We start from the raw sequence: 20,427 nt of genomic DNA, 5'->3' as shown, positions 1-20,427 counted from the left end.
GCAAGAAAGCAGGAAGAAAAATGTTACAAATGAAAAAGTAATTCATATTTGTTCAATTCAATTCTTAGTTTAATGGCTTTTAATTCATATTTGTTTATGTTTACCAAAGGCTTCAATGACGGCTTTAAAGATTAATGCGCGCTGTGTAGTAGTAGTATTTTCAGTTGAGCATTACGAAAAAAACGACCCCTCATTTATTAGTATTCACCTTGGAAATGTAGCGACATCAAGCCGTTTATAAACAATAATTGTTATAAACAACACAATAGTGCCATTTACTTAGGTTAATTTAAAACGCAATCGTTTCAAACATATTTATTTCCAAAATACAAGACCGGAATGATCGATTTTAAATTTAACATCTAATCCTAATAAAAAGTTAACTAACTTATTTGGACACACTGTTGGACCGAAGTTGTTCTCGATATATTATATACTAAATAACCGATACCATGAATTTACAAAGTTTGAGAATATGTAAATGACAATAATGTTATTAAAATTCCGTCTGAATTAAAACAATAACAAATACATATTTAAATAATATAAAGGCACAAAGAGAAGAGCAAGAAAGGGATATGTTGCTTCGAGAGGGCATAACCTTTTTTCCTCACGTGACAACTTCTGTCAGTTCGCACATGTACATCTTAAATGAAACAGATTATAGATACGATTGAAAGGAAGCATAAATTATAAAGCATCGCGGATGAGACTGCGTTCTAAAATTAAAATTAACTTTTTTTTTTTTTCGTAAAACTGTAGTTGAATGCGAAGCGGTGTTTTCACGCGATTGAACCTAACATTACGAAGTTGTAATTTAGAAACCCACTGGCACAGTTGCGCAACAAAGGCGATACGAGTCAATGGCATGGACGTCGTATCACAATTATTTTCAAACATGCCTTCAGGCTATGATGTAATTATAAAACAATGCGTTTGTTTTGATTTCAGACAACGATCTATCGTGTAATTATTTACATTTTAATTTCAATTAAAATGTTTATCAAGTGCGATAAACTTTTATGAAGTCATCAGACGTGTAGTAGGGCCATCTGTTTCTATGTTCTGGCAGCTAGCTTAAATTCTAAGACCTGAGAAGATTCCTTTGTCGGGCCAGAAAAATATTTTTCCGTTAAGTTGCCCATTTATTGAGATGGATTAGAGATTGTTGTACTACAAAAGTAAATGTACTAAAACAAACTATTCAACTTTTTAATAACTTGGTGATAGCTACGCTCGTCAGACGTCATACTTTAATAGTGTGCGTGTACTTTGTCAACTGTTGAACCCGACTTTTTTTCAGTCTATCTAGAAATATAAATAAAATCAAAGTACTTTTAAATGTATTATAATAACATAATTAAAACTACTTTTGTTCGAATACAAAGAACAAATATGATGTATAAGTTATATCTGTGTGCGTGTCTCCTTAGAGATAAAACCGAAGGGACTTTGTCGTTCAGAGATATATAGTTTTAACATATAATTACATAGTTGATTTATAGCAGTGATGGATTTTTGTCAATCAGTAAACAAGTTACTCTTCTAACTAAACTCTTCCTTAACGCTGGGAACAATTTCGATGATTTTTTTTTTGTTTATTGTATTTGTGTAGACCTCTGAAAAGTTTAGTATAAACCCGGTAAATGACGGTGCGACCGGGGAGTACATTATATTTTTCACTCGGACAAAGTTGGGGTAGCTAGTATACTAGTATTTTTTGTACCTGTGTGGATCTCTTGATATGCCGCTACGTAACGACGCAGGACATTAAAAAAAAAAAAAACTTATTTCCTTAAAACGAAGTCGGGTCGGACAGCTCGTATCGAATAAAAAATACAATGGCTAAAAATTGTTTATAGTGAAGGTAATAAGTCTTTGAAATATCTGACGTATCGTGTTGTATATTTACATGAGGCAGGCGACATTATGACACCGTTTCGAAGATTTACTTGACACGAAGACGCTAATATATACATTGACCCGTAGAACTATTCTGTATGAACATCGACACTAAATATTGAACACGATCGTTCATTGCGACATTGATTCTAATAATAATAATTTAAAGCGCGTAAAAATAACGCGTCACCGGTCGGTTTACATAAATGCACCAATGCAACAGTTGCATGATTTGTAAATAACCAATCAGATAACGTTATTTCCACATCTCAACGCTACTGATTTGTATACAGTTTTATATTTACTGTATGTAATAGGTAGGCGGACACCTGATGGTAAGTGGTCACCACCGCCCATAGACATTGACGCTGTAAGGAATAATAACCATTCCTTACATTACACCAATGCGCCACCAATCTTAGAAGCTAAGATGTTGTGTCCTTTGTACCCTGGCGTACTTACCCTTCAAACCGGAACAAAACGATACTAAGTATTGCTGTTAGAGGGTAGAATATCTGATGAGTGGATGGCACCTAACCAGACGGGCTTGCACAAAGCCCTGACTCCAAAATCCGCGTCTAATAAACGTCTATATTAAACTTTTATATTTAAGGACAAAAATATACAAAAAACACTCGACTCCGCCTTCGCTATATATATATAAATATTTAATAACAGAAACAATGTAATAAAATAACAACGTTTGAGAATAATTAAAAGACAAGGACATTATAATTAGAAATCCCGCGACAATTCAAAAATTAATTAAATCTAAATTTAAATAATTCTATTTAAAATCGTATATAATAGACAGAGATAGATAGATAGTGAGAGAGAAAGAGAGAGTTTTATTTATCCCACAGTTAAACTTTGTTGTTAACTGTATACCTTTAGGGTGAACAAGGCGGACGCCGTTTTTTTCTAAGTAGATTCGATTTTAGGTTCACCTGTTCGGTACAGGCTAAAGTTGAAATATTCAGTTATTCTCTAGTAAAATACGTATCTATTATACCTATAAACTTGTTCATTGTGAAAAGCGCATTAAAATCAGTTACGTGGTTTGAAAGATTTAAGCGCACAGACGGCGGGAAGCGATTTTGTTTCATACCATGTAGAGATTAACACTTCATACTCATTGACACGCTGTATATTAATTTTATGACGTGACAAGATGTTCTAAAAATAAAACAGAAATAGTAGAAGCATATATTATTATTAATTAATGTTTACGTTAATTTTTTCAAGCAGGGGTCTCGTTGTATTGGTCGGGCTGTTGCTAAGCGCGTACTTCCGGCCGCCTATTACCGCCCGATACGGGCTCATACGATACTCCTACTGGATTTCCCGTTTGACCCGGTTCACCCTTCCCTAGTATACCTGCAACCCCCTATTACTCTAGGGACTCGAGGACTCGGGAATAGCCAGATTACAGGAAACGCCACGCTCCAAGTCTAATGTATTTTACCTATCGTAGGCCGGTAGTAGGCGGAATGTTGGAATAGGAAAATTCGTTAGCATCGACCAGCTGTTTCGAGTGCAAACTGCAAACACAATTGGAGGTCACCGGCATCGACGCCTAGCTTACCTTTATATTCAAATATTTAATATTAAATATTCAAAGGAACATTGCTGTTGCCCGACCCCTCCTCCTACCCCTCCAGGGGGTAAAATAAGGTTGCCGGTTTTTGCGGTATACGTATAGTTTTATAAGTTTCAACTATTAAATTTATATATTTTTTGATATTTGCCACGGACTATTACTTGTATCAATTTTGTAAAATAAACCTAATTTTTTAACTAGAATAGTTTAAAAATGTTCCTTGAAATAGTATCCTCAAAAGACGTTAAATGATTAAATATATATAATGAATAGATTGAACAGAGTATATATTATATACTCTTTTTAAATATACTCTTACAAAGGCTTTCACTGTCATTTTACAAGATACATACACTTTCACTCGTCCACCAAGTATATTTATATTTAATAAATAAATAATAATAAATAGATAATATATATTGAACAATATCACACACATTACTCTGATCCCAATGTAAGTAGCTAAAGCAATTGTGTTATGGAAAATCAGAAGTAACGACGGTACCACAAACACCCAGACCCAAGACAACATAGAAAACTAATGAACTTTTTCTACATCGGCTCGGCCGTGAATCGATCCCGGGACCTCGGAGTGGCGTACCCATGAAAACCGATGTACACACTACTCGACCACGGAGGTCGTAAACTGTAGTTATTATTGATTTTTATTGTGATATGGATTCTATTAAAGAGGACGGTATGAAATTCAGTGCATGAAAAATCGATAATGAACATGCTTATTTACGATTATTGAATCGAACATGCAGATTGTAAATTATTCGATTCGAATCATTCGCTATCAAACATGTATTGATTAGGTCGAATGTGACATTTGAATTTCAATTGCGGTTATGACGAAAAAAGGTTCGCTCCAATTAGTACAATATTATAGCGGATGACATAGAAATATCTCTTTTGTTTTTTATTTTTAAATATACTTCTTTTCAGTAGTTAATTGTAATAACGGTTATTCAATTACATATTTAAACTGTGAATGTTTAAATTTGTGAGTAGAGGTGAAAAAATAAGTAATTACATTTAACATAATAATAATTATTTTATTATTAATAAGTAGTTTATTATTATTATTATTTTATTGGAATTAATTATTTGCATAAAATTAAAAACTATATTTAATTACGCCTGCGGATTGGCACATAACGTACCTACATGCAACTAATTTTCTTTTTTTATTAATTGTTCAAATTATTTCTTATATTCAATTGCATATTATAAATATGTAATTGAATATAAGCAATATAATCTATACAAAATGAAAAAGAAGCGTGGATTTGATAGCCGATGTTTTTAAAAGATAGTAAAGATTTAATTGTCCGTCAAATTACGTTAATCTCTACAGTTATACGAGCTGTTGCCCGCTCGCGTCGCTGGGCATTAAATTATTAACCTGAAAAAAGGTGGAAAGATCAACGGCATTCAAAAATTTCGCATTTATTTATTTATTTGAAACACCATCGGCATATTCACAGAAACAATTCAATCAAAAGTACACGGACCAATGCAGTTGATTATCATTCAGTAGTCTTCACGTATGAAGCACAAAAAAAAAACATTGCATGTATAAAATACATTACATATTTTCAAGTTGCTACGAAACACCAAAAATATCCGGCTGCTCGCTGTTGGATGGTATACGATCCAGTAAATTGTACGTATAGTTTTTGAACGGTGCTCTTTTTTTTGGAATTTATAAGTTATTGGCCCTATTGGCCTCGACAGCATCACCAAGCGCGAAGGTGAAGACTCAAGCCAGATGTCGGAAGTCTATTAACGGTTCAGATTACTCACGTCCTAAAGGTGCCCTCAGCGGAGGACACAACTTGTTCCTTAATAATAACGCAGACATGTAATACGTACGTGATTTTTACTCTTAGATAATTTCATTTAATTTGTTCTCCGTAAAAAATAAAGTAAGGTTTATATCAATCAATTGTTTTATTGATCGTTAAACAGAATTGAAGCAACGATAGAAATTCGTTTGACCTTTAAAGAAGTCTATGTTTATTTTTGCTATTTAATTATTACTAGCGATTCAATCCTACACAGTCCATACATATTTTATAGGAGGAATGCCGAGGTTTTCGTTTGTATAAACTTTAGACATGGAAACACATATTTTCATTGGACGTTTGATAAAGAAAGTAAAAATGCCGATGCAGATAAAATTCTTTAGCGTTATTCGTTAGGGTAAAGTATAAGCCATTAAACGTTTTGTCAATGAATCACAACACTCAAATCATTCAAATCACAAGATTCAAAATACTTTTTCTCGTCACAGTCTTCATCAAAATCTGGTTCAAGTTCACTTTACTCCGGAGCAATACAAAGTATTGATATTAATTGGTAATAGAATATTCACAGCACAACGCCACAGATACCACTAGACATTTAAATATTGATTTTTTTTTAAATTAATTTCTCAAGGTTAGTCGATGTCTTAACCAATCAGTCAGATCAATGTTGTATGAATATTATAGAAAAAGAATTTGACAACAGTTTTGGAATCATACTAAAAATAAGACTACGGAACCCACTTGAAGGTAAGATAAGAATTTAATAACTAGTGTTGAGATGTCATCTTTAACGTAAAGTTGAGTGGCAGCTAATTTGTTGCGCTAAATTTTTTAAAACCATAATATAAAATTTTTATTACTCCTCTAGGTGAAAAATAAGTTAAAAATATGTATTTTTTTTTAATTAATTATATGTATACTAAATACATCGTCATACATGTCTCCGTTTTTAAAAACATATCCGTATTTTTTAGGTTATAGTGACGTTTAACGACGAATAAAATTCGTTTAATTTAATTTCAATTGAATAGAACAACAGTTAAAAAAACAAATGTTCGTTCTTTTTTAAAGTGGATAAAACCGCATTTAAATTATTTTGTACTATTAGTCTTTGTAGAGTCTTCTTGTCATTAGGCTAAGATTTGCAGTGCGATACTATAAGAACTAATTTCGTATCTCACTCTTGAAATGTTGATAACCAACTTACGGTGATACACTTACATTGATACGTATATTCTACTCATTATGCATATCACCTTGTGAACCTCTACTGTTTTCATAGTAGGCAATACAATGTTATGTTCAAAAGAGTTTATTCTAATAAAGAGACAATTTCACTTACATGAAAAATCAATAAATACCATTAGAGAGTTTCTGACTAGGATATACTAAGAATAACATTTTACTAATAATATATAAGCGAAAGTTTGGACGGATGGATGTTTGTTATTCATGCTAGAACGGCTGAACTGTAGGGATAGATTTTAGTCTGGACTAGGACAAAGGCTTTTATATCCCGAAAAATTTACTAATGACCCGCGAAACGTAGCCTCATACGCGGAACATAGTACTTACATATAATGGGTGTACTTCTGAAAAGCGCATACCTCCGATCGATCTGAATTTGGCATAATAACGTATTTTGACCTCCTTATCACGAATATAGAACACAATTCAAAATTGCGTTAACAAACAATGCAAAATGCGACATTATATATTAAGTACATTTATAAACTAACGAACTTAATATATATATATAAGTTTGCTGATTATATTTCATTGCAAAAAAGCTACCTGCAATGACGTAAGCAATGCATTAACACTGATATAAATTTCGTTAACAACCAATGATTTGGTTTTCAACGTAAAAAAATAAAAAGCATCGTTTACGTTATCTAATGTAGAACAACATACTTAGCTAACAATAAGCAATGTTTATATTAATGTGATGATTTCCTCCTGACCGATTTTGGCCACGGAGGTCAGTCTGAAAGGAAAACCCTCAACTGTGCAGGACAGATTATGACGCACAGGTGCACTCTCATAAACCGATGAAATGGCAAATCCGAAAAGACAGAATCAGCTTCACTTGCTTTCCAATGTATGGGTATTTTTTTTTTTTTAATTTAATTTACAACATCCACGGGCTCACAGTTGTCCGTGCCTTTTTTTACCTTTTACTTTTATAAATTTTGGCGTTATTTTATATTTTTACTGAACATCAGCAGATCTTCGCTGGACTTCGAGCTTGTCGTCTTCCTGGAAGATTTTACTTCCATATCATAGCTCCGAGTTGCTGAGAATATGTCAACAGGAAAACCTAATAACTTTTTATCAGCCCGACTCAGGGCTTGAACGTAGGACCTCAAGAGTCTGCCTTTTATGTTAGCCACTGGACAAACGCCCTTAAAGTCCTTCTGATTTAAATGTAACAGATATTTCAGTATTTTTAGAAATTATTTACGCTCAGGATCTTTAGGTATCACTTAAGCTGAAATTGAATATTCATTTATCATCCCTAACAGGGCGGCTCAGTTACATAGCGGACGAAAAACAAGACAGCAAAAATGCCAATCAATTGGCTTATTTCAATTATTTACATACATATTACGTCATATATGCCAAACCTATGTACAACCACTTCGGTATCAAGCTTCATATATGTATAACATTTCCACACAATAAAAAACTGTTAGTAATCAAATTCCTAAAGTTTTTGGCAAAGTCTGGCAATTATGTACGATTACGCCAGTGCCCAAAAATGTGTCCTCCTCCTCCTGAACTCCATTCAAGCATGCTGCATACCAAATTTAATCAAATATCAAAAATCATTTATAATATTAATATCTATAGATTATTATTTATAAAAAAAGCTATTTAAATAGCATTCGTATCACTTTATGCAGGATTTACGCTCCGCGAAAGACGGCTGGGAGGATTGGGCCTGCCCTTACTATAAAAAAGCCCAATCAGGATGAGGATGTTCTCAGTACCCTGAGGCAAAAACCTGTTATACACAAATGGGCAAGTCGTAACTTTCCACAATGGCGGATGTACGGTTGGTTACAAGTGGCTAATATTTGTATCAGTCAAATCCCACAGACATCCCTCCCCCGCGCAGCAGTCGAATGGATGGAAAGAGCAGCGAGTAATGCGTTTCCGACGAGAAAAGGATAAACAAATGAAGGCTAAACAAAATTACTAACCACTGAGTTAGAATTTACATTCCGGACCGTGAATAGTTTCAATACATAAAATTTACATGAATAATCTATTTTGATTTTATTTAACTTGCAATGTATGTTTGTTTGGGTCAAATTATGCAAGCTGAATTAGCTCCACTTGTTGTTATGTTACGGACTAGAAAATTTGATTATTAACGTGTTGTTTCAGTTCCGATGGCAACGCCAATGGTGAGCCTGACCTGATCCTACACCAGGATTGGCTCAAGATGAAGGAACTACTCAATAAACAACAGCACAGCCACCAGAAATTTTGTATAAAATATTTTTTGACTTATTAATTTAATATTTCATACCCGTAGCCATATGGAATGAATATAATGAAGGGTCTATGGTTTAGTAATTCTACAATAAAGCGCTTTCAAGCTTTAATATAAATTTCTATGTCGTCAGAATCACTTTATTTAAATTTAATTCAGCATAAATAAACAAGGCCGAATAAATCTAAACTAATGTTCATTTACGGCATCACATTTGAAAACTCTAAAATGATCAGTGTTTCTCTACTATATTGTGCATGTATTATAAATATAAACCTTCCTATTGAAGCACTCCATCTATTTAAAAAAAAAACCGCATCAAAATCAGTTGCGTAGCTTTAAAGATAACCATACACAGGGGCAGACAGACAGCGGGAAGCGAATTTGTTTTATAATATGTAGTGATAATAAACATTCCTAAAACTAATAAGGTAAACAACTCTTGTCATCTTTTACATACAGCTTGGAAAAACATATAAAAGGGTTTATTGATTATTATTATAATATTATAATTACCAACTCACACGTCTGATATATCGGCAAACTTTTGATACACTCCACTGATTTTGATGAAATATTTACATTTTAATTTATTTTTCAATGATGATTATACTGGACAAACATACAGAATTACGATAAAATATTTTAAGATAGCTTGCATATAGTTACATTACCTTAATGAGAGGTAGCTATTTTGATATCTTAAGACCCACATGATGTAAAATTTTAACTTCATTGACTATGTGAGCAATGATTACTATATCTTACAGTACCAATTTCTAAAGGCAGTGGTGATTATATTTGCATATTTGCAAGTCTTGCCTTCCTATTTCAATAAAAAAAAACATACATCTTCAACTTTATTAATTTGTATCGATATATAGTTACTGCTAACGGCTTATTGCGTTGAAAAGTCTCCTTCGACGTTTTTGTAAACAATCATCCGTTCCGTCGGTACTGTCAGTAACCTTTACGCAAGTACCGACAACTATATACTAAAACGGTTTTCATTAGCAGCCTGTAAATTTCCCACTGCTGGGCTAAGGCCTCCTCTCCCTTTGAGAAGGTTTGGAGCATATTCCACCACGTTGCTCCAATGTGGGTTGGTGAAATACATATGTGGCAGAATTTCGTTGAAATTAGACACATGCAGGCTTCCTCACGATGTTTTCCTTCACCACCGAGCACGAGATGAATTATAAACACAAATTAAGCACATGAAAAATCAGTGGTGCCTGCCTGGGTTTGAACCCGAAATCATCGGTTAAGATGCACGCGTTCTAACCACTGGGCTATCTCTATCTTACTACAACTATACCAAGCTTCAACTCAATTGGTCGACGATACGCTTAACATATGGAATAAAAGCAAAAACAAATATTGATTCTGACATATATGTGTTTTATGTGTCTATTTGTGGGTGTGTGCATTGTTTGTGTTTAGGTGTGATAATAAAAAAATATTATAACTACGTTTAATTTGAAAATATGAATTAATGAATTCTCATTATAAAGAGCCGTCTTCGCTTCGCGACAGTCATTATATATTTTTAACCGAAAGAGATCCTAAAAGGTTTTTAATGTGTTTTCGCAAATTCAATTATGAACGGTGTCATGTCACCTTCTCTAATGAATATGACTCATCAGAAATTAATATTAAGTCATTTAACAACCATTATAGGATAATCGATTGAGAAGTTTGTTTCGATTTTATTTATTACCAGTTTCCGGTTGAGGTTTCGACCGTCTGACGGTAGAGCGTAGTTGCTGGTGTTAGGTAATTTTTTCCAGTATAAAAAGACAACTTACGTGCCATTCCAGAATATAATCTATCACTCTGCCAAATATCAATCAGACCCATTCAACCGTGCTGGTGTGATTGAATTACAAACATCCATCAATCCAAACTTGAGATCTATGCGATGAAATATATTTCAATAGCTGAACCTGTGGCTTTACCTGTGCAAAATTTATAAAACCCCCCTTTTACTCCTTCGAGGGGTGAATTAAAAAAAGTTGCTTATGTCCATCCCCAGGACTGAAACTAACTTCATATCAATTTCATCTAAATCGGTAGCAAAGAGGCAACAGAGTTACTTTCGTATTTATAATATTAGTATAGATGAATATACCACTACATATTATTAAACAAAGCCCTGCCGCGTCTTTTTGTTTGAATGCCACTAATTGAAATACCACTGAACGGGGTTTTCACCAATGGACCGTGTGATTCACAAGGAAACATTAATTTATCGTGTAAATTGACTGAAATGTGCCCAAGAACGGTAGCCTAAGGTTGGTGGCAAGGAATAATTATTCCTTACAACGCCCTTATCTATGGACGGTGGTGACCACTTCCTTGTAATATAAAATTAAAACACAACGAATGTTCAACAACAGATTAGCCATCTTTTTTATATCCTTTAAAAGATAATAAAATAGGTTACTCGTTTATTAATCTTATTGTAAAACTTTTTAAAAAAAACCTCCTCGTTATCGGACTAAGAACTAGTCTGTTCTGAATCTCCGTGCCTTGGGGCATACGACTCTTCGTAAAAGTTAAGAATGAATTTGAAAATTCCCTTTTCCTTTGTTATGACGATGAAAAGAGAAAATCTAGAGGGTCTACCGGATTTTAAAATTACACGACTGTGAGGGATAATCAAAAACGATGTAGTCTGTCTGTATTCGTTTATTTATTATATAGCTTCACTTTCATTGTTGTAATATGTTTGAAGTGTATCATTACATAGTATAACCCAAAGTCGCTTACCGCTGTCTGCCCCTGTGTATGCTTTGATCTTTCAAATTACACAACGGATTTTGATGCCGTTTTTTTTTAATAGATAGATTGATTCAAGAGGAAGTTTTATATGTTTAATACATGCACAATATAGTAGAAACACTGATTATTTTAGAGTGATGTCGACATCGAAATCAATCCTAAAACCCATTCCTATCATAAGAGACAAACAAACAACTTGTAGAATGAATTGACGCGACTTCGTTGGTAAATTTTTTTATATCAATAATTCGCAAAAAAACCGTTTTCAATGTCAGCGAAGTTGCTATGAAAACTTTGTAAGTAAAATTAGTGCATATATGTAGACATGCCTTATAGTGTCGTATTGTAAAGAAAGATATATTCATCAAGAACAAAGCAGAATATGTAAATCTACTCCTTATTTGATTCGATTGGAATATGCTAAATGTCGATTAATAATAAATATCAAGTGTAGAACTTACCTACTAAAGTTCAAATTACTTGACGCGAGAATCTCCGGTAGGGTACCCCAGAGCGTCTGATGCAAGTCTCTGACGGGCGCTCCCCACCAGCTCGCATGCCAATACCTCACTGTGGATGACACGCAGCATCTCACTCCTGATGGAATAGGGAAAGAATTAAATAGCAGGTGACTGTTGACAAAAATACAATTCAAGTATCTGGTATGCGATTTCATAAGAACTGCCTCATTCAATTGTAGCTTTTTACAACAGACGGACAAATGTATATATTTGTCCTTCTTGGGCTTCAAGCTTGCTTCCTAACAAATTTCATCAAATTCATTTCAGTAATTTAACTGAAAGCGTAGCAGACAGAGTTTCGCATTTATAATATTAATAATACAAAAACGCGAGTAGAACCGCGAATAACAGCTATATTATATCAAATGCTTTGAAAATGTCCATTGGCCAGGTTTTATTCCATACTAATGAGAATCCGAAGGCTAACTACAATTATTTTAAATATCTTAGCGACGGAGGCTAGTTTAGCTAAACGTCAATATAGACTGTCGCTAAAAGCCTGATAATTGTGTTTAATATTTGTACTTTGGTCGATATCAATTACAAATTCAAACATTATGCATCATCATGAATATACGAGTGATGGCAAAAAATATTCCATTAAATTAAGGCGATTTCACAGTTATGGTGGACGAAAATGTCTTTTGTAAAACTGGCAAAACATCTGATTAATAATGATGATACGCATATTTTATACATTTCAGGAAGGCAGACGTGCTAATGGACGTGCCAATGGGTCGTAAGGTGCATATTCCTTGTACCAATATTTACAGTGCCTCCCTCATCCAAACTGTAACAGCCATCGATATGTGAATAAAATAATTGATATGGGTGATAAATTTTAGCAATTGCTGTATTGTATTTGTAACCTTTGTTACGTGCGTATAGCGTATGGAATAATTTTCTTTTTTTTTTTCCACAAAACTTACTAAATTTGGTTTTTGATATCACAGACGAAAAATTGGTTCAACATCGGCCTATCACGAATGTGTGAGATTATACGTCGGTGTTCATTTATTTCAGTATCTAGCGAAAGTGTAAAAATATTTCATCGTAACCTCCGAGCACGTACGAAACGATTTCCACTTGACATTTAGACAATGTCTGTTATTTGGCAACGATAAAAATAGTGTCAGTTTTTTTTTATAATGCCTATAAGTGGGCGTATTGGCAATGATCCGAACCAAGTCACGTTAGTACTTCGTAGTATGGCCTCTGCCAAAAGCCCACGCACACGAGAACACACCTTTATTGCGGCTCTGAGAATCCGAAATACTCTTGGAATACAAATTATTATAATAAAGGGAATATCTGCTTTTAATATATCCGTTACGACATTTAGGAACGATTAACTTGTCGATATTAGCAGATTCTTATCGAATTTAGAACGACTCATTGACTTACCATTAGTCAAGGAATCAAGAGCTACTCGTCCTGACATAGCTCGGCTATATTACAGATTCTGTCATATATGTTTTTTTCTGAAACTTTAACCGTTTACACAGCGCACGCAACAAAAGTTTTCAAAAGGAATATTTTTCCGCGTTTTTGCAACATTTTTCATTGATATTCCGCCTCGAATATTGGGCTATCTAACACTGAAAGAAACTTTTCACATCGGACCAGTATTTCCTCCCAGTTTTATATAATTAGTATAGAGAAATGAAGGGAGTTTTCTTTGTTACACTTAACTGAAAAAACTTAAGCGATTTACATAAAACGAATAACAGGAGATGAAGCGCGTTACGGAGATATCAGTATATATTTTTGATTTTATTATATAAGTATACAAGTAAAAAAATCGTGCGTTAAGGAGGTTTTAGTACATAATATTACCGAGTACTAAAGTACAACTACAATTTTCAGTTACACTCACTTTTTTAGACTGTTGACGTGACAGGCGTATATGTGTATATCATGGTTTTGTATTATATGTTAAAATAAAGTAAATACTCTTTGGGAGCGCAATCACAATTCAAACAGTAATACAACAACAATAAGTATTGTGTCTGGCGGAATATTATCTGCCGAGATGGTACCTACCCAACCGGCACTGCACGAAGCCCCACCACCAAGTAAATTGATACTTATAGAAATAAAGACCCGTATCAAAATAGCACATAACCCTAAGTCTGCTGTCAAAATACGAAGTGAATTGCTGACACTAGATTAATAGTTCAGTATACCTAAGGAACATAAAATACTTTAATTGCAAAAAAAAACAAAATTTAATTGACTTCAAGTAACTCTTATTTGTAATATATTAAACATTTCATGATTTTTTAAATTTCTTAGTAAGTTAAGTTCAATACATTCATGTATAAATATTAGTTTACTTACTTTTTAAAGCAATTTTATTTCTGAGGTTGACATATGATTTGCACCTGAAATTATTAGTGTTATTGAATCCAGAAAATAGATTAGAATGAAACGTAACTAAATGTTTCGTATGTTTTTAGTTTCGTAATGAAAAATAAATCTTGTAAATATTTTTAGGCGTTAGGTTTGAATTAGAAACATTTACGTTAAATACCTCAAATGAATGCCCAGCGGATCCTAGAAAGTCGTACAAGCTTTGAACGAGTTGTACGACCAGCTGCACTAGTGGGAGTACCTACCGTGGGGCATTGACTCGGCCATCACAATTGGACAAACCTTTCGCGTGCATATATTCCGTCAATAACGATGTCACCCGTACATTAAGTACGAATTAGTTACATCTAGTCGACACTGGGAATATATTTCTCTCTAATATGGAGGTTAAAGTTATTAATTCATTTTTCTCTATACATATCAAATCTGTCAAATCTGTTAGAGTTTAATTTTTTTTGGATTTTATCTTGATAAGCGCTTATGTTACTCGGCTGCAACGAATGAATATATTAAATCGCGTTTTAATTGAAGCAGGCGAGATCTTCGATAATGAGTATATCTACATAGTTAATAACAAATTTGTTTCATTTTTGCGTTGTGACCGATCGAAAGCATATCTTGTTATGCTGTATAGTAACTGGTAGGTAGTTTTTTTCTAAGGCAAACCTTCGCTTTTTGTTTTCATCTACATAGCCACTGACTTTGTACTCTATTTTTACAAATATCACCGAGCGACAACATTAGTCTCGATAGACCCCCGTGTAGTTTCACATCATCAGTATTTTGGCAAAAGTACCTCAGAAAGATCATTTAATCGCCTACCTTCCTAAAGGAGCATAATTTAAATACAAAATTTCAAAGGTAATGTATTGACCGGCTGATTAAGATTAAGAATGAGAAACGCAATTCTATTCTGTAAAAAAATGACCGACTCGGATTATCCCTACTGAAGAATATGTTTCGTATTTAAACTTGCCCGATGACATTATGTTAATTTTTTTTTGTTTATCGTATTCATTTCAATTTACGTCGCCCAAGTTTAAGTTGCCACCGATTTCCGGGGTCACGAACATAAAACATTCCGGAATGCGTGTTTTTCGTAATTCTTTTCCTCTTCCTCTAAATGGCTTTACTGATTGGATGAAATATATCTTTTTGACCTTTTGGAGTCACCTGGATGGTACCAACGAATTATTTTTAAAAAAATATATTAATATAGATATAATCCATAAAGTTCAGCCGTTCATCTTTACTTGGTTAAAAATATCCCGGGATAATGTCTTTACCTGTATGAAATGTCCGAAATACGGTTCCAAAAAATATCATCGACTATAAGAAAAAAAAAATAAAAATTACCAAACAAAAATATTGTTAAAAACATTAATACGAGTTTTCAATTACAATTCATTCATGTTTTTTATATATAGACGTCATTAGCATTTTATTAGCATATAATGACGTTTGTGTATATATTTTCTTAACGACATTTCTTATGTAATAAACTATTACAGCTTTTAAGTAAATAACAATCTAATTTAAACTAGAGATACATATAATGTTTATGATTTTGTCTTCTAATTATCCAATCTCACAAACTGATATTTATATTGTTAGCTAGCTGCTCGACCCGACTTAGCTTGGCTATACTACAACATTTTGCTGTTATTGGTCGTAGATTTTTTTATGATAAAAGTAGGCAGACGATCAAATGGGCCAATTGTAGGTGAGTATATACCACGGCCCATATAAAATGGCGCTGTAATAATATTATCTATTCCATATTATACATCGCCACCATCTTTCGGAACTAGGTTGTTATGTTCCTTGCACCTGTATTTACACTGGCTCACTCCGGAACACAATAATACAGAGTACTGCTGTTTGGCGGTAGAATATCTGATAAGTGGGTGGTACTTACCCAGACGGGCTTGCACAAAGCCCTATTACCTAGTTCTATAGCCGTCCTCGATAAATGGGCTATCTAACACTAAAATAATTTTTCAACTACCAGTAGTTTCTGAGATTAACGTTTAACTAAACAAATAATCTTTTTAATGTCAGTATAGATTTAAGTTTTTCTATTGATTTGATTTTGATTTATTTGATTGAATTTAACCAAGAGGACTCTTTTAAAGAATTAAATATTATATATACATACCTATCTTGACGCACTAACGTCATATACTGATAATATCGCCTACCTGTCCTCAGCCTATCACATGAAGCGAACCATGTTTAATTACAAGTTAGATATATATAAATATTTAAAATAAGAATATCAAGTTTGATATTATTTACAGTAGGACAAGCAGCAGTAGATCTATGTTACTCAATTTGGTTCGACGTACATAGAGGTGCGATTGTACGATCAAGGTCAAATTGGAGTAGGCATTGCGTTTCATATGTAACGATCGAAGAAAAGATTTATTTTATTTATTATTTATTTTATTTAACTCTTTATTGCACACCAAATATACATAAAGATACAAAATATATTTTCTTTAAAAAAAAATTGGCCAAGCAAAAGGCGGACTTATGGCTTATAAGCCATTTCTTCCAGACAACCTTTGGGTTAGAAGGATAATGTGTATGGAAGACGGCAATATGGTGGTGCAGTAAAAACTTACATTATGAAATAATAATTTTAATTAAAATCTTGTGTTCTATTAACATACACTTATCTATACTAATATTATAAACACGTAAGTAACTCTGTCTGTTGGTCTTTCACGGTCAAACCACGGATTTTAACAAAATTTGGTATGACACAAGCTTGAACTCCTAGAAAGGACATTGGCTTCTTTTTATACTTAACACTTGACGACCAACCTCTAAGTCGCGAGGGATGTCACGGGCGACATCTATTATTAGGAAAATGTTTACTATTTCATTGAAATACAAAAGACAAAATGGCTCACTAAAATAACCGCTAGTGGGGGGTTTCTATTTGTATGCAAATGACTGAAAGATTCCTTTTGTAACGGTATTATTGCGTTCCCAGAACACAAGAGCGCGGCTGTTAAGAAACATACTAACAGAAAATAAATTATTATATTAAATGTAAATGATTTATGCTTTAACATAAAATCAAATTTCAAATTTTTTGCTGATGACTTAAAATTTATCGTGTAATAAAAAGTGATTTAGATAAGCTAATATTGCAAGCGGATATAAACTCTATTTGTGATTGGTGGCACATAAATCAAATGTACATCAACCCTACAAAATGTTTTTACATAAAATTTTCTCGCAAGATTATTTCTGAGTCGGTGACATATTATATTAATGGCAGTTCAACTATACATGAAGTAAGGAGCATACGTGACCTTGGCGTTACACTTGATAGTTCATTAAGTTATAGGCTACATGTTGATCATATAATAAAACAAGCATCTAAACTATCCGGATTTATTACTAGACATTTAAAAATATTTAAGCAGCCGAGTGTTGCTGTTCTTTTATTCAATACCTTAGTTCGAAATATCCTGGAATATTGTAGTGTAGTATAGGAGCCCTTGCTATCAGGTTCACATTAATAGACTTGAACGTGTTCAAAAGAGATTTTTATATCACCTCACTTACACTGATAATAAATGTCACGAACTGATAATAAGTCGTACATACAGAGGCTCAATTTTTACAGAGCAAGCTCACTTCGTACTAGAAGAAAAATGAACGATATTATCTTTCTTTACAAGCTGATTCATGGGCTTACTGACTCGTCCGACATCCTGCAATGCATAAAATTTTCCATCCCTCGTTCAAACAGTCGCCTGCCCAACTCTAGGACCTTTTGTCTTCCTATCTCTAGAACAAATGTTCTTAGCCACTCGCCTTTCTACCGCATGTGTTCCTCTTACAATAGTATTAGTTATTATTACGATAGGTTTGCCGACCGTTCTATAGCCTCATTAAAAATTGTTTTAAAAAAATATTTCAATAGATTAAATAACACAACTTAAACAAAAAAAACAAATGTATGCTTGGTCTCTGCTGCTCTCATGGACTAGACGCTAATTGGTACTTAATATTAAACGCATGCCGTGTCTACATCATGAAAAATGTAATCATGTTTATTTTTGTGATTGTCATTTTGTTTCGTAGACCTTTAAACATAAAAAAAAAAAATCATACAAAGTGGCCCAATGTGTGCCCAGTGAACTGTTGACTTCCAGGCAGGATATATTACATACATATATAATTGTATTTAACTAACATGACTGTATTTTTAGATCTTTAAAAAGAGTAACTACTGAGTTTCTTGCCGTTTCTTCACGGTAGAATCTACATTCCGAACCGGTAGTAGCTTCACTTAAATGACGATGTCCATTAAATGAAGATTCAAAAGCGCTTGTAAAAGCCTACTTGAATGAAGTATATATTGATTTGATTTGATCAATCTATTTCTGCTGTTGAATTGTAGTTGAATTTTCCAAAAATCGTTACATACCGGATGCCTACGCTATAAAATTAACTTACATTCCAAACTTATATTATTTATGTATCTAGATAGAGTCGCACTACAAAATAACTAAAACAAACCAACCAATTTTATCATATTGGTGTATGTACCAGTTAAAATTGACACTCGCTTAACGTCATATCACTTTCCGTGTGTTTGTTCTGCGTGAACTTAGTAGTCAACTGTGTGTCACTATTTTTTCGCGTTATCAGTTTTGTATGTCTATCCAAATTTCATCTTTCAAGACTAATTTGGCTGTGCGGTAATAATTAGTCAGAACAAACTTTTTATAAACATATTATGATATTGCTTAATGTAAGCAAACAATAGTCACAATACATTAGAGCATAATACACAATTTCAATAAATATGACTTTCGAGACTTGTCGGTTTAAATAATTGTGGGTGGTGGTCTATTTATTTTTAAAAGCCAAACGATGACCATCTAGCTTGTCCTTGGTGTCAGTTAGCGGCGTAATGCAAAATTTGAAGTCGTTATAGAAGAGTCCACGCCAGAGACCGTTTTGGCGCAAATCAAAATTCTTATAGATGATCTTAATGTGCGAGAGAAGGTTCATCACACGACACTAAGGGCTGAAGCGCGTGATACTTAAATGAAGATTGATTCAAACACAAAACATGTTGTGTTGCTGGGCGAGCAATACATTTTTTGTGCGGAAGTGTCGGATGAAAATCCACGACATGTGTATGCACCAACTCCCATTGGAACAGCGTTATGGAATAAGTTCCAAACCTGTTCCTTAAAAGGAAACGAAGCCTTAGCCCAATAGTGAGACATTTACACGCTGTTACAACTAGTACAATTTTCCGGAAATGTTACAAATCAGGTACACCTACTACCAATAGATCGTATAAGAGGTTTTTTAATACGGTTAAGCGGGCTAACAGATGGGCCATCCGATGGTGAGTGGTCACCACCACCCATAGACATTGACACTGTAAGAAATAACAACCATTCCTTACCTTGGGAGCTAAGATGTTATGCCCATTGTGCCTGTAGCTACTCTGATTCACCATTTCAACCGGAACACAAAAATACTAGAAGGTCAGGATAGTAATCGATTACAGGAGTGATCTCTGATCTAAGAATTTACTGGCCGTTAAAATCTCGTGCGTGAAAGTTTCATTGTAATTAATCGAATCGAATGATTCATTAAGACACATGAAACTATCCAGATGCTCATCAAGCGGTTGATAAATATATAGTACCTAACGACTAAACCTAATCATTATCGCCAATGCATTATTTAAAAGATATCATTTAACTTGAAATCTTTGTCAGTTTGTTTTGGTCAAAACTTGCAAGCTGAATAAAAACCACTTCCTGTTATCTAATGCAGATTAAATTTTACAAGTTCGTTCAGTTTTGATGACAATGCACTTTAATCGTAAGCTTGACTTGATTCTACACCAACTCCAGGCGAAGGAACTCCTCAATAATCAACATC

General features: G+C 33.6%; 1 protein-coding gene across 1 annotated transcript in view; it reads right to left on the bottom strand.

Moving 5' to 3' along the window:
• Window positions 1-20,427, bottom strand: part of LOC113402829 (cell growth regulator with RING finger domain protein 1-like) — a 36,204-nt gene that overhangs the window by 11,952 nt on the left and 3,825 nt on the right. The window contains exon 3 of the mRNA XM_026643161.2: window positions 12,064-12,199. Within this exon, the coding sequence (XP_026498946.1) occupies window positions 12,064-12,199 (136 nt within the window). The remainder of the gene's footprint in view (window positions 1-12,063; window positions 12,200-20,427) is intronic.

This window comes from Vanessa tameamea, chromosome 19, assembly GCF_037043105.1.
Source record: "Vanessa tameamea isolate UH-Manoa-2023 chromosome 19, ilVanTame1 primary haplotype, whole genome shotgun sequence".
In the NCBI taxonomy this organism is placed as follows: Eukaryota; Metazoa; Arthropoda; class Insecta; order Lepidoptera; family Nymphalidae; genus Vanessa; species Vanessa tameamea.
This window is presented reverse-complemented; position numbering and strand designations above follow the sequence as displayed.